Here is a 13,043-nt window from a genome sequence, read left to right on the forward strand (position 1 = left end):
ATTCCCTTCATATATATTAAACATCAGTCTATACATTTAAAAATCACAGAGTAATATAATTATCTTAAGGACGGAATTTATCACTGCTGAAACAATAAGCAGAACTTTAAAAAAAATCAATTACCATATAAAATCTATACTATAAATGGCTAATTCATATATGTATTAAAGCACAAACAGGATAAAGGGGAACAGTTGTGTGAATATTTTAAGAATTTTTATTTCGTTTTGAATGTGTGGAACCTACATTTAAATGAACCAAACATGAACAACAATGAACAAAACTATACTTTTTTTTTTTTTTAAACCATGGAATTAAAATAGTGTGTGAATAAAATTGAAATTCACCAGAATATACCACAATTCAGAACGGCCTCCATCAGGAACCTATATGGAAGATGATAGGAATATTTTTCCAAGCGGGTGGATTTATTTAAACACGTAATATTTGATAGTGATTTATTTGATGAGATGGTAAACTTTGGATTTAATTGCAGCAGACTAAACCCCCCCCCCCCCCCCCCCCGGTGAGGTGAGGTTCAGTGAGGCAGGCCGGAGCTGCAGCTCCGAGGCCTTCAGGGTCAGAAGACATTGAGCCGCTGTCCGCGGTGCTGAACGGGCTTTTCCAGGATTATTACATCCACACCGCAACACCACTGATCCGAGCTGGAAAGCCCCAGCAAAGACCTTCCAATCAGCGGCACGACCAACAAAACACAAACACGAACACCTGAAAATCACACATGCATTGTGTCCTCTCAGACCTGAACCTGCGATCTTTACGCATTTCGCTCCAACACACAGTACAAGTGATTTTACAGCTAAAAACCGATAATTGCATTATTTTTAGTAGAGTCGGAAATACATATAGAAATTTACAATGTAACTGCAGCTCCCACGCTCTTTTAGAAGTGTGTAATACATAAAGATAACAGAGGATGAAGCGTCCAATGGGACTCATCTCTCGTGTCTGTGTGTTAAATGGGGGAATTAATGAGCTAAAAGTTGGGGTTCGCCTCCTCCTGGTGGTCCGGCCGGAAAACGCACCAACCGTTTTCAAATAAATCTACAAGCGTCACTGGAAATAATAATAATTAAAAAAAAAAACTATTATTCCAATGGGGCTCTTTTCTTTCTCACAAATCCGCAAAAATGAATTTGATTAAAGTGTGGCGCTCTGAATATTTCATTTGTTGTATTTATGTCGTTCTACTGAACAAACTCACGGAATTCGATTTAGAAAGTACATACATCTATCAAGAATGTTAAATTAAATGAAGTATGGGCGCGTCACGTTTTGACAAGAAGCGCTGGCATATATAACAGGTATCAAGAAACATAGAAAAATATAGATTATATATATATAATTGGGAACTGTATAGGCTAACAACACATCTATCTATCTATCTATCTATCTATCTATCTATCTATCTATCTATCTATCTATCTATCTATCTATCTATCTATCATGATAATAATAATAATAATAATAATAATAATAATAATAATAATAATAATAATAATAATAATAATAATAATAATAATAATTTGAAGAACGCTGCTCTCTGTCGCTCTGTTTTATTCACCCATTGCCAATAACAGCCGCTGCCTGAGAACAGTAATACCAAGGGAGGGAGGGCAGAGCGGCGGGGTGGAGGGGGAGGAGGTGATGGTGCTGGTGGGTGGAGGAGGGTGCGGTGACACCCTTTGCAACAAACCTGCCCACTGTAACAAAGCCGGAGCGCGCTTGCAGGGACGCAGACGTGCAGTGATGCTGCGCGGTGCGGGGATAAATGACTTGAATCTGAGCGCTGGCGCCTCACACCATGGACAGGCTGAACACCCTGCGCACGCAACGCAACACTTTCACGCGCTGTCTGCAGGTGCGCAGCAAGCGGCCCGCACTGGCAAGAAGTTTGCATCGCGCTCTTCCATAAAAGATGTAGACTCACGCCTGAGACTTAAATGTTTAAAAGGATGTGTCTGTCGGAGTATCACGTCTCATATGGAATTTGAGTTTTTGAAGCAGTATTAGTTCGTTTTTTTTTTTTTTTTTGCACAAGTCATAAAGCTGTTTTCTTTTTCTTTTTTATGGAAAAAGTTTACAAACAGGTATTTTTCATCATCCCATATTTCATGGTTTAGCACCACCGGGTGGTATTTAATATGTGAATCATTAAGTGTGCAAACTCTGACATGTGATGCGCTCTTGCCCTGCAGGTGATCCATCATGGAGGTGACACTGGATGGAATTAACCCAGCGACAACGAGAGCTCTGTTACTGGCATGTGTGACCCTGCTCTTCTCCCTCCACCTGTGCCGGTGGCTCTGGCAGCGGCCCGGCTCGGGCCCGCCCGGACCCTTCGCCTGGCCGCTCATCGGGAACGCCGCGCAGCTTGGCAGCGCGCCGCACATGTATTTTGCGCGCATGGCGAAGAAATACGGGCCAGTGTTTCAGATCAAGCTGGGCTCCCGGGCCGTGGTGGTGCTGAACGGGGACTACATCAGGCAGGCGCTCATCAAGCAGGGGCCCGAGTTCGCCGGCAGACCGGACTTCACCTCCTTCCAGTACATCTCCGGCGGGAGCAGCTTCGCGTTTGGCACCGTCACGACCTGGTGGAAGGCGCAGCGCAGGGCGGCGCACTCCGCCGTGCGCATGTTCTCCACCGGGAACCCGCACACCCGAAAGATCTTCGAGCACCACATCATCAGCGAGGTCAGGGAGGTGCTGCGACTGTTCGTGGGCAAGACGCAGGCGCACGGGTTCTTCCAGCCAATGGCGTACCTGGTGGTGTCCACGGCCAACATCATGAGCGCCGTGTGCTTTGGGAAGAGGTACTCGTACGAGGATGAGGAGTTCCGGCAGGTGGTGGGTCGGAACGACCAGTTCACCCAGACAGTCGGGGCAGGGAGCATCGTGGACGTGATGCCCTGGCTCCAGTACTTCCCCAACCCCATCAAAACCATATACGAGAACTTCAAGACGCTCAATCGGGAGTTTGACCAGTTCATCCGCGACAAGGTCACCCAGCACAGAAAGTCCATCCAGTCCAGCATCATCAAGGACGTGACGGACGCGCTGATCGTGGCGCTCGAGCGCATCACGGAGAAGAGAGAAGAAGCACAGGGGAAAGACTACGTGGTCTCCGCAGTGGGGGATATTTTCGGGGCCAGTCAGGACACACTGTCCACCGCCCTGCACTGGATCTTCCTCATCCTGGTCAAGTAAGAGAAACGCTATTTCAAGAGATCTTTCTATTTCCTTAATTGCAATGATTTATTACATTTTAACTGTCGAGATATTTAAGAGACACTTGAAGTGGTGCACAACAAGGAAAGCGTTGTCAATCATCACATCTTAATTTGATAACAATACTAACATACAGAAATTAACGCCAAATTACTTTAATATCAATGTATTTTATTTAATAAATCATTAAAATGTGAGGCAGCTCCACCCTGGCTGGGTATGATGCGAATATCAGTAAATCAGACTGTGCTTGCGAATGGCCTGTACAAGCCTGAAGAAGTTCAGTAGCACATTGTTACATAACAGTGTTCGTGGGAGAGGTGAGGCACAGGTAGGCACTGGCAGAATAATATGGAAAAAAAACAAACAAGCTTAAACCCCCCCCCCCCCCCCCACAAAAACACAAGTGGAAGAAAGAACGCGCCCAGACAGGAGTTCAGGTTTTGATGGGTTTTTGTTTTGTTTTGTTAAAAAACAACACCTGCAGACATTTCTCAGAGGGTGTAAATGACATTGAGCCTGTCATTCTCTCTCTCTCTCTCTCGGAGCTGCGTGTGTTAATGCCGCCCTTCCCCCGTGACTGCAGGTACCCGGAGCTGCAGGTGCGTCTCCAGCAGGAAGTGGACAAGGTGGTGGACCGGAGCCGCATCCCGTCCGTCGAGGACCAGCCGCGGCTGCCGTACGTCATGGCCTTCATCTACGAGGTGATGCGCTTCACCAGCTTCGTCCCCCTCACCATCCCCCACTCCACCACCGCGGACACCACCATCATGGGCTACTCCATCCCCAAGCACACCGTGGTCTTCATCAACCAGTGGTCCGTCAACCACGACCCGGCCGTCTGGTCGCACCCGGAGACCTTCGACCCCGAGCGCTTCCTGGACGAGGACGGCGTCCTGGACAAGGACTTGGCGAACGGCGTGCTCATCTTCTCCCTGGGGAAGCGGCGCTGCATCGGGGAGGAGCTGTCCAAGCTGCACCTGTTCCTCTTCACCTCCCTCCTGGTGCACCAGTGCCACATCGCCGCGGACCCGGACCGGCCGCCCAAGCTGGACTACAACTACGGCCTGACGCTGAAGCCGCACTCGTTCTCTGTGGCTGTGGCCCTGCGGGACAACATGACGCAGCTGGACGCGGCCGTCGGCCAGGCGTCCAGTTAGTCCCCGTGGGCTGAGAGCAAAGCCGATATCCAATCAAATGAAGGCTGGCACAGTCATATTGATCCCCTGAAATCTCAGGAGACCTTCACACCAGAGACCAGACTCACTCTGCTCCATCTCTGAGGCAGTTCTGTGAAACTCACCACATAGAGACTCTCGATCACGAACACTAGTACATGCGAGATCCTTCGCTATTATCCTAGAAATAGTTGTTGCCGTCAGGCTACAGGAAATGCCACTATTTAAAAACAAAATCACCACCGATCTGTTTCACTTCTATTCATTTTCGCTCATGCTGTGTCGATTGCTCCCTGAGACACATGTTCATGTGTGACGTTCGAAGGTAAACGCAGAAAGCCGGGCTGCTATATTTTTTAATCCAGTGTGCCATGGTCAGCCTGCTGGCCCAACAACAGGTGAATAAGCTCATGGAGTGCATTAAACGCTTATGCCCGGTGCCTATACATATAATACTAACGTGCAATTTAATAAAGTGTCGTTACTCAGGAAGAGAGGCTTAAACAAGAAGCCCAAACTATTTCAACCCATGTGATTTTTTTATTTTTTTGGAGGAATTTAATATATTCTGAACCCTGTTGGCAGAGGCTGAAATAAAAAAAAGGCAAAAAGAGCACGAAGGGTCGATAAAGCAGAGCATCTGTCAACTGCTGTGTAACGCCGATGTGAAAATATGAAATCAGTGTTATTTAGACGTCTATTTCTCATTTTGTATGAGCTTAACTGTTGTAGGTTTCTGCCTTAAGAAAAATCGCAACACACCTCTTTATGAATGCCAGTAACCAAATCACATAATAGAGATTTGTGTTTTCAACATGAGGGTTGGGCCACTGGGGCTAGTTTTCATTTTACCGTTTTCTAAACTCATCTAATTGCTTATTATTATATTCTACTGAGACACTAAAGCTCTGACTCTAAGGTCGTTTTTTTTTTTTGTGTTTGTTAGCACTAATTATACTAATAAATCAGGCTCATGTTTTAGTATAAAGGTGTTAACAGAACTAGCAGCACCTTGAGGTCATTCAAGTGTCTCAGTGAATCAAATTTATTGGCAAAAGCATTGATGTGTTCTTTATTAAAAGATGATTAATCATATGATAAAAGTAAACGGCTACAAAGCAGTTAAACGTAGTAAATAAATCACTTAAAGCAATCTAATTCCTATTGAAATTCAGAAAACAATAGAAACCAATAATTGATATAATAAAAAAAAAAAAAATCCATAATAGCATATTAACTTGAAGATTACCTGCTTCCATGTATGCTTTGATTTGTGACGTTTGCCAATAAATTCACACATGAAGCTCAAGAAACAAATCAAATCCAACGGTTTGCTCTAACCTTGACGTGTCTTTTAGAGCAAAATTCGAGCAGAAACATGCAAATTAGATAAGTGAAAGAAAAACCAAACCAGGAGAGACCTGGAGAGCTGCTGACTGCAGCAGGACAGTACATTAAGCTTCGGACTCCACTTTACCACGGCTGTGATGTTGTTGCTTTTCTGGAGTATCTCTTCAGTCTGCCGCCCTGACAGTTGTTTTGAACGATATTGTACAGTTCCATAATAAAAACGGATGCTATTCTTTTGTTTCCCACTGGTGTGTTTTTTTCTGGACATCTTCACAAGGTTGAATGACACAGATAAAACTTTGCATTGGACTCCACAAAAAAACTCACCCTAAGCATCTTTACCCTGCCCGCAAAGAACTCGTGGCAGGAGGCCATGTTAGGTGGGACCAGACAGGAAGTGTTGGGGGGGGGGGGGATCCCTCTCGACATGCAGCATCTTATCTGGCCTCTCCAGAACATCCTGTTCTCCAATCAGAGCCAACGGGCCGGAGCGTGACAAACCCAGACAGCTCGTGATCACGGCATATCTCCACGTTCACCAATACAGAATTAAATCTGGAGACTAAATAGTGGCAGGGAAGTCACGCGTGGCTGCGCTCCAACAATAATCTCTATGAATGAGAAGAAAAACACTCTGTTTTCCTTCACAGAATCAGAGACGACGGAGCGTCAAACATAAACCAGCTTAGAGTGGCAGAGGTCCCCGCAGTGTCGTGGTTTACTACAACAAATTCAGCCGGGAAACGACTTGAGTTATAGCTGCTGACGGAACAAACAGGACACACACATACATTAAAATGTCACTTAAAGGTATAGTAGAGGATTTTCTTCTTCCGGGTGGATCATCAAAATAACTGGTTCTCCCAATTGTCAATCATTCTGGTGATATATGACGTAAGCCCGTCGTACGTGCTCGTCCCTGCGCGCAGCTCACTCCACATGGCTCTCATTATGCCGGTGGCCGACCCGACGCATTATTCTCGGACATTTTTACACAGTTTCACCCCCTCTGGTGCAAATCTTCTTGTAAAGTGAGCTTATGTGAGCGATGCCGACTTGTGACTTGTAAACAGAGCGTGCACGAGGAGAACTGGGCTCGTGCATGTCTCTCGCACGCGTTTTAGTAGGCGTTCCGTCTCGGGAGCAGGTACAGCGTTGCGCATGCGCATTTTTTTCAAACGGTGGAGAGGGCGGTTCTTTCCTAAAATTCCTGAAAATCCTCCTGTATACCTTTAAAGCTACAGAGCAGGTGCCGCGCATGTTCGAGTTGTGTGACGTGGTCACAGCTGGGCCCGGGCCGCGAACGGAGTGAGATACGGAGGCCTGGATGAGCGACACCGTGACAAAGACGGACGGACCGACTTTGAACGACGCGAGCTCAGGAATGAGACGATAGCAGTGAAATGTCCCAGCAGAGTTCAGGTTGAGATTATCTGAGATGATGTCAGGTCAGCCGGGGTTGAAACCTCCCAGGTGAAGATCACGACAGAAGGTAAGCTGACGGAAAATGAACGACGGCGAAAGGTGACACTTGGCGAACTCGCGTTATCAAATGTCTACTTTGTGGCAAACAGAGGACTTTTAATGCTTCAAAGTGGCAAAAAAAACCCCAAAAAACGTAAACCTGTTGAATTTCCCCTGATGTCAGAAAATGTGATCTCATCTGCATCTCAGTCACAGACAAACTCCATGCGTTCAACCTGGAACCACACAAACAATCTGAATATTCCGTCGCTCTAATAAACACAGCCACTCGGCGTTTAGCTACAGCGCTACTGGAAATAACGACGAGACGTCCAATAAAAACTACCTGATGTCTGGACTCAGTAAAACTGACAATGTGAATTCATTAAACTCGATTAGACTTCATCAACTCTGATATGTAAAAATATTCCACGTTTCCGAGTTTGCTGATCACTTAAGAGTGTCCAGTGATGTCATCAGTGTGTTTGTCTTTCACCTCATGGCGAAACACGTTTAATGTCTCATCTTATTCTGCTTAACCATTTGTTTTAGTTAAGACGCCATTTGACTATCAACAGATTGTTATGGAGAAAAATGGGAAGTTATTGTTTCGTGAAAAAGTATTTGGTATTTCCAAGCCATTAACTTACATCTTTAATTTATCATTTCAAACAGGACAATTTCCCAGTAAAATGAAAACCGCTAATGTCGTTCCTCTTTACGAGAACAGTGACAGACACCACTTCACAAACTACAGGCCGGTTTCTCTTCTCCCTCAATTCTCAAAAAACTCTTCAATGACAGATTAGACAAATTCATAGAAGAATACAGCCTGTTATCAGAGAGTCAGTACGGATTTAGATTTAGAAGCTATTCGGAGAACAGGAAACAGTTTGTGAAGATGGAGACCGTCACTCTGAATGTCTAGATATGGTGAGTGGCGTCCCACAGGGCTCAGTGTTGGGACCCAAACTATTTATAATGTACATCAATGATATATGTAAAGTAAGCACAGTCATGGAATTTGCATTATTTGCAGATGATACAAATATCTTACGTACTGGTGAGGATTTGCAGCAACATTTGAAGTTAATCACTTTATGGTTTGACAAAAACAAATTATTACATTTGTGTAAAACAAAAATCATGATCTTTGGTAAATATAAAATAATCGATCCGGTAAACGTAATAATAGAGGGTGTGGATATAGAGAGGGTGGATCAGAACAAACACATATGCAAGCTCTTTACAAAAAAAAATCATTATTTTACAGAAAAGAGCAATAAGAATTGTTTATAAGGTTAACGTCCGGGAACACACTAACCCACTATTTCTACAATAAAAAAACGATGAAATCCATGGATCTGGCAGAGTTCAAAACTATTCAAGTATTATATAAAGCAAAGAATTACTTATTACCAGGTGACATCTAGAAAATGTAGTGATAGTGAGTTTAGAAGAAAACTACATCTCAAGATGCCTAAAGTGCGAACGACTCTAAAAAGCACATGATGAAAAGTGTCACAATCTGTGGAGTAAAGAGGTGGAACAGATTAAAGACTCAGATAAAACAATCATCAAATATAATTCCATTTAAGAAAACGTATAAGGAGTTGATACTTGACAAGTACAGCAGTTCACCTTAGTGATGGTTTGCTTGTTTAACAGAGAAAACTACATCATAGGTACCAGTTTATCATCTTCTTCTGCACAATTGGGGTTTTAAATTAAATGACCAGAAACTTTTGTCACAGCGCTTAAGGGGTAGGAGTTAAGTTTTTTGATTTCTTCCTTTTTGATTTTCAAACATGGATCAAGTGGGATGTGTTCTCATTGTTAGTTTTTTTCTCTCCACAATTTAGATTGAAATGTTTCTCTTTTCCTTTCCTCCTTTACATTTGTACGATTGAAATAAAGTGTCACTCATTCATTATCTACACTTGTCGCATTTTCAGTATCAACGATGTTCATATGATAGTTTTGCTCATCTAAGCGCTTCTCCTATTGTGTTACACCATCGATAATAATCGTGACATTATAGTTGCAACACAGATGGTTTTTGTAAGACAAAAATCTCATTTAATGATGCGTAAAAGCCACGGCACACGATCGCCATCCTTTTCACGACCGTTGGGACCGCGTTTGTATTCTCCAGATGTGAAAATGATCATAACAAGAGCGTCTGACTGCCACTGGATATAAAGTTTTCATCTAATGTGCACACATGGATCCAAACTCCACTGCGACGGTCGCCAGTCCCTCAATACAGGAGTCAATCTTTCAGTTTTGTTGTTTTTTTAAATCAATTATGATGCTGTCCTTAAAAACAGAATAACAGTTCTAATTTAACACTAAATCTGTGAAGGAATCAAGAGGGTAATAAATGTGTTATGATGATGCAGCCTCCAAAACCGCTGCGCCATAAAACCCCGGCTCGTCGGCCGGCGTGTACAGACATCGGGAACAAACGCAGATGTCTCAGCCGAGGCTTTTGATTATAAAGTGCTCATAAAAACACAGTGGAGAAAGGTGAAGTTTTCATGACTGTATAAACAAACACCTGTGCTCTTTGGGGAGTCGCCTATTTTAAAGTGGTTCTACTGTGGAGAAGAGACGAGACAAAAAACAAAAAAAAGAAAAAGAAAAAGAAAAAAAAGAGGCTGAAACATGACCAGACCGGTGGGAATCTGACCTGAATCTCATCCAGTAACAAAATTCCCAACGCTGCTGGCACAGGACGTGTGCTTTGGGGAGTAAAAAGTGAAGAGAGGCATTAAAAACCTCCTGCAGGAGCCCACATGTCTCACCGGGCCCCGATCAATTCTGTTTAGAAAAGAAATCCTTAATTATAAGTTAGGGATTACATAACTTGCAGCATTCCTTATAAACAGCCATAAAAGTAAGGAGACTAAAAGACACGCTCTTCGCGGGGGATTGCACAGATTTAATCACACACTCCAGTACCAGTAATCACTCAGTTCTTTTCATCCTGCATAATGTCAACAACTGAATTTGGCATAAAAAAAAAAAAAAAACTAAAGCCAAAAAGACACTTGTAGTAAATAAAAAAAAAAAAAAAAAAAAACCCCATATTTCCCATGTATTTTGGACAGTTCAGGTAGATTTCACATATTAAACAAACTTATCATCCACACATTAAAAAAAAAAAAAAAATCTCCTGTAATAACCCCGCATGATACATGTGATTAAATTAAACATTCAGTATTAAGAGAACATCTCGGAATGGATCAGACAGATAAAATGAGACCGTCGCATACCACTTTGGTCTGATGAGAAAGCAGCTGCATGAAGAACTGCCTCTGCTCTCTCATCCTCATCCTCAGCCTCCACCATGTGCCCACCTCAGTGACTCAAGCTATTAAACCCACACGTGTTAATTGTTCTTCAATGCATTGATGAATCACATTTCGTCACAAAGCAGCAGCAGCATGCATCATTTGCTTGCAGGGGAAAAAAACAAAAAACAGACAAACTTTTAAACCACAACAGTAAAAGCGATCTTAGTGTTTTCTTGCAACTTAATCTCTCTGCAAAACTAATTATGATCAGACTATGATCAAACTATTATTATGATCAGGAGCTGGACTAGTTGGCTGCATGATTACATGATCAGAGAATCAAACCCACAACCCCATATATCAACAGCTCAAAGCAGCTGAGAGCAAAATGCTCTTTTCACCATGTGCAGGTCAAATCGACCTCTTCAAAGATTAAACATTCTGGACCATCATTTCTGGGAACTTTAGAGACGTGACACTTTCAAAAAGACCCGATTTGTGTTTTTGAATAAATAAAATAATGCTTCCATCTACAAACACAATCAAACTGGCTCAGCAGTGGGAATGGATACAAACAATAGATACAAAAATGAAATACAAAAATTTAAGATTGTGCAGTTTGCAGTGAAGGAGATATTAGCTATGAATTGTCCGTGTGTTTTGTCTTTGTACGAGTTTTGAGACGTACTGGCGACCGGAGCGCCGCGCAGCAGGGATCAACAACCCGACTTGGAGGGCGAGCAGGTGGAACGACGGAAACTCTGAGAGCAGAGGAGCTGAAGATGAACTGAGGGGGACTGTTGTGTGTCCAGAACAAACTCCTGATTCACAGCAGCAGCATCAAGAGGTGTGAAGGGAAGCAGCAGCCTCCACCTCGTAAAGCTGCCTGAACAACCACCACCTCAGTCTTTTCCAACTCCAATGTCCAAAACCTGTTAAATACGTTTGATTTCATGATGTTGGAAATCACCCCCCCCCCTCCCCACCCCGTTTCTTTTTCAGCCATTAACAGCAACAGAAAATGTGACCACAGGCTGTTACCTTTGCATGTCTTTTACATTAACTGAAATCTGAGCTGGATGAGCCTTCAGTCGTACAACGAGGTGTTGTATTTATGTAAAGTAACAAGAGCCTTTGTCCAAACATCAAACTGCCAGGTTGAGTGGGCGCCTTTGGACGGTTCTCTGCTTCACTGGAAGGAAACTGTGCGTAAACAAATTTTGCTTTAAATCGCGTCGTCCTAAAAAAAACAAACTTCCAGGAATAGTCCAGCAGGGACTTTAAAATCTAAAGGAAGCTTTTGTTGAGATGCTTCATAAAAACCCCCCAAAAAAGGAAAACAATCACATTTTACAGATAATCTGGCAAACGAGCAGAACAAGTCTAATTCATGTTGCACATTTTAATTTGTCCAGCTCCACTTTTGCAGTTTAACAGACGACTGTGTGAGAAAAGTCTTTTTCCCTTTCAGTCCTAAAGGATCAGAAGGGAGATTTTTAGACTTGTAACCTGGTTTAAGGTGTAGCTAGAGTACCGTGAATGCGTGTGCCAGGGTTACTTTTGAAAACCATCAGTCACGTATGAACTCTGCATCGCATGTAAATGAGGCTCGAGTTGGACAAACAAAAGATCTCTTGCACGTGATATGATGTCACGGCCGCGTCAGGACGGTGATAAGGCGGGTCTGCCGGGCGGCGAGGTCCAACCTGTGGTCCCGGCGCAGCGCCGTCTCGCATGCTTTCCTTGTTGCTGGCTGGATGTGTGGCAGGAGACGCAACAGAAAGCAGGAGGACAAAGAGTTCAGTGGGTCACTTTGCCAAAAAAACCCGACAGGCCTTTGTTGTGGGGGGAACTTGGTAACCACGAGACGCGCCGGAGCTGCACTGCCTACCTGTGTCTGTCACGCACTGCTGCACACACACAATACTCACCAATACCAACAAGCTCACCGAATACGCTTCAAGCTACACGCAGGTCTGAGCTGAATTTCTTAAAAAAGGGAAACCAAAAGCACCGATTTTGTACAACCGGTGAGATTTGCTTCTATGATTAAAAGCTCGATATGCGGAATATTAAAACCCCGGCCTGATTAAAAGGTACAAAGGACGGATCAGAAGGTGGCGGTGTTATTGCTCCCGTTAACGATATCATGGCCACCACGCATGTTCCGACACTCACAGAGTGAATCAAAAGTGATGGCTTATCAAAACACAGTATATGTACACACACACACACACACAGCAGCCATATTGCATTTCCACAGACGTCTATGCGGTCACAGTCCCAGCGCTGGGCAGAGGACGTCCAGCTCCGTCTGAGCTTCTGTATCCTGCAACAGAAACAGAATTTCAGATTTATTTAGTTATTTATTTGAGGTTTCCTGACACACACACACACACACACACACACACACACACACACACACACACACACACACACACACACACACACACACACACACACACACACACACACACACACACACACACACACACACACACA

At 43.7% G+C, this 13,043-nt stretch overlaps 2 protein-coding genes across 2 annotated transcripts in view; one reads left to right on the forward strand and one right to left on the reverse strand.

Moving 5' to 3' along the window:
- Positions 1 to 1,779: 1,779 nt before the first annotated feature.
- cyp1b1 (cytochrome P450, family 1, subfamily B, polypeptide 1) lies at positions 1,780 to 5,372 on the forward strand. The gene is made up of 3 exons (XM_080507968.1): positions 1,780 to 2,112; positions 2,221 to 3,225; positions 3,837 to 5,372. Exons 2-3 carry the CDS (start codon positions 2,231 to 2,233, stop codon positions 4,408 to 4,410), a joined length of 1,569 nt encoding a protein of 522 aa, XP_080364094.1. The 5' UTR covers positions 1,780 to 2,112; positions 2,221 to 2,230; the 3' UTR covers positions 4,411 to 5,372.
- Positions 5,373 to 11,549: 6,177 nt separating this feature from the next.
- rmdn2 (regulator of microtubule dynamics 2) overlaps positions 11,550 to 13,043 on the reverse strand; it is a 28,246-nt gene continuing 26,752 nt past the window's right edge. Inside the window, exon 11 of the mRNA XM_080508060.1 lies at positions 11,550 to 12,870. Coding sequence (XP_080364186.1) covers positions 12,817 to 12,870 — 54 coding nt within the window. The 3' untranslated portion in view covers positions 11,550 to 12,816. The remainder of the gene's footprint in view (positions 12,871 to 13,043) is intronic.

This window comes from Blennius ocellaris, assembly GCF_963422515.1.
Source record: "Blennius ocellaris genome assembly, chromosome: 13".
Classification (NCBI taxonomy): domain Eukaryota; kingdom Metazoa; phylum Chordata; class Actinopteri; order Blenniiformes; family Blenniidae; genus Blennius; species Blennius ocellaris.

What these genes read in the sequence shown, in the direction of transcription:
- cyp1b1 (XM_080507968.1), top strand. Translation starts at nt 2,231, where the DNA reads ATGGAGGTGACACTGGATGGAATTAACCCAGCGACAACGAGAGCTCTG. An exon ending in ATCTTCCTCATCCTGGTCAA is followed by an intron (nt 3,226 to 3,836) that starts GTAAGAGAAACG and finishes CCGTGACTGCAG; the next exon opens with GTACCCGGAGCTGCAGGTGC.